The sequence below is a fragment of the Benincasa hispida genome, unplaced genomic scaffold (assembly GCF_027475165.1).
Source record: "Benincasa hispida cultivar pf3 unplaced genomic scaffold, pf3_genome.v1.1 HicScf1370, whole genome shotgun sequence".
In the NCBI taxonomy this organism is placed as follows: Eukaryota; Viridiplantae; Streptophyta; class Magnoliopsida; order Cucurbitales; family Cucurbitaceae; genus Benincasa; species Benincasa hispida.
This window is the reverse complement of record NW_028325710.1, coordinates 1-1309: the sequence shown is the minus strand read 5'-3', so window position 1 is coordinate 1309 and position 1309 is coordinate 1. Positions and strand designations below refer to the sequence as shown.

Sequence of the window (1309 nt, the reverse complement as noted above, 5' to 3'; positions counted from 1 at the left end):
TTAATTGCCTCCTTAGTTATAATTGATGTTTAATCTTTAAGTTAACTGCCTTCTTGGTTATAATTGAAAATTGACGTGTCATCACACTTGAAAGTTGATGTAACATTTTGATTTACCATATGCATTTCTATAAAAAGTTGGAGACAAACTATGCTATCTTACTCTAAATCAAGATGTTGTATGAGCTTTTACTTATCAGTTAATTGAATAAAATGAGGGAGAGAAAAGAAGAAGAAAATTCAGCCATTTTTGTAAAGTTTTCTTGGCCGCAAAATGTAAGAGTGCTGTTTTCATTTGTTGTGATTTGCTTGTGTTGCTTTAGGCCAGGAAAGCATTGCATGCTTTAAGAGCACTGGTTAAGATACAAGCACTTGTGAGAGGCCATCTGGTGAGGAAACAAACAGCTGCTACCCTAAAGAGCCTGCAAGCCTTGATGGCAATCCAAGTTCGAGCTCGGGCGACTCGGATCCAGCTGCTCGAGGAGGATGAAGAGCTTCTCGAAAGGAGGCGACGTAAGCATCTCATTGACAATCTCAAACAAGCGTATAAAGTAAACTTCATGATTCATCTCATAGCAGTGTTTCTATTGACTTGCTTGGTAAAATTATGAGTACTCGTTTCACTTTGTTTATTTGTTTTTTGGCTTTTCTTATTTAGGAGAGACTAAACATGAATGTCAATGAAGATTTGAGACCATATAAGACCAAGAGTGGCCATATAAGTCATTCTCAAATTGAACAGCTAGAGAATGAACCAAATGCTTATTGTAGACGAAATCTTTCGATCCCGAGGAGGCAGCATCAGCACAAAAATCACTCCGTCTCCATAGAACCAGACACGTCCGAGTACTATATTTTAGTGTCCAAACCAACGGCTGAAACAGCCTTGTATTCCATGGATCAACCCAGGCATTCAGACTTTGTGCCTGATGACTATCTCTTCTATCCAAATTATATGGCCAAGACAGAATCCTCAAGGGCAAAAGTCCGATCACAAAGTGAACCGAAACAACGACCCTGTCCGACTCCAAACTCACGAATGAAGAGCAAGCAAATAGGAACAGCTGACAGAATGAGTTTGAACGATCAAATCCAAAGTTCTTTACAAAGCCTGAAGCACAATGGTTATGAAAATCACAACAATCCTTGGTTCATGAAGCTTTATCAGTTCAAAAAACCGTCCAAGAACCGAGATGGCGATTCTACAAGCAGCAGATTTAGTTTTCCGGACGACCCACCTTGATTATCTTGCTTACTTTTCATCAATTCCATCTAAATCAATCAAACTTCTATGAGATATTGTATACTAA

The 1309-nt window shown here is 38.7% G+C and overlaps 1 protein-coding gene across 1 annotated transcript; it reads left to right on the top strand.

The window, feature by feature from the left end:
- Positions 1-55: 55 nt before the first annotated feature.
- LOC150031234 (uncharacterized) lies at positions 56-1297 on the top strand. Its single transcript, XM_090309145.1, has 2 exons — positions 56-550; positions 658-1297. The coding sequence occupies exons 1-2, from the start codon at positions 434-436 to the stop codon at positions 1240-1242; spliced, it is 702 nt and encodes a 233-aa protein (XP_090165271.1). The 5' UTR covers positions 56-433; the 3' UTR covers positions 1243-1297.
- Positions 1298-1309: the final 12 nt, after the last annotated feature.

Excerpts from the sequence above, each read along its gene's own strand:
- LOC150031234 (XM_090309145.1), top strand. The coding sequence starts at position 434 with ATGGCAATCCAAGTTCGAGCTCGGGCGACTCGGATCCAGCTGCTCGAG. Across the intron at positions 551-657 it reads ATCTCAAACAAGCGTATAAA|GAGAGACTAAACATGAATGT; the intron begins GTAAACTTCATG and ends TTTCTTATTTAG.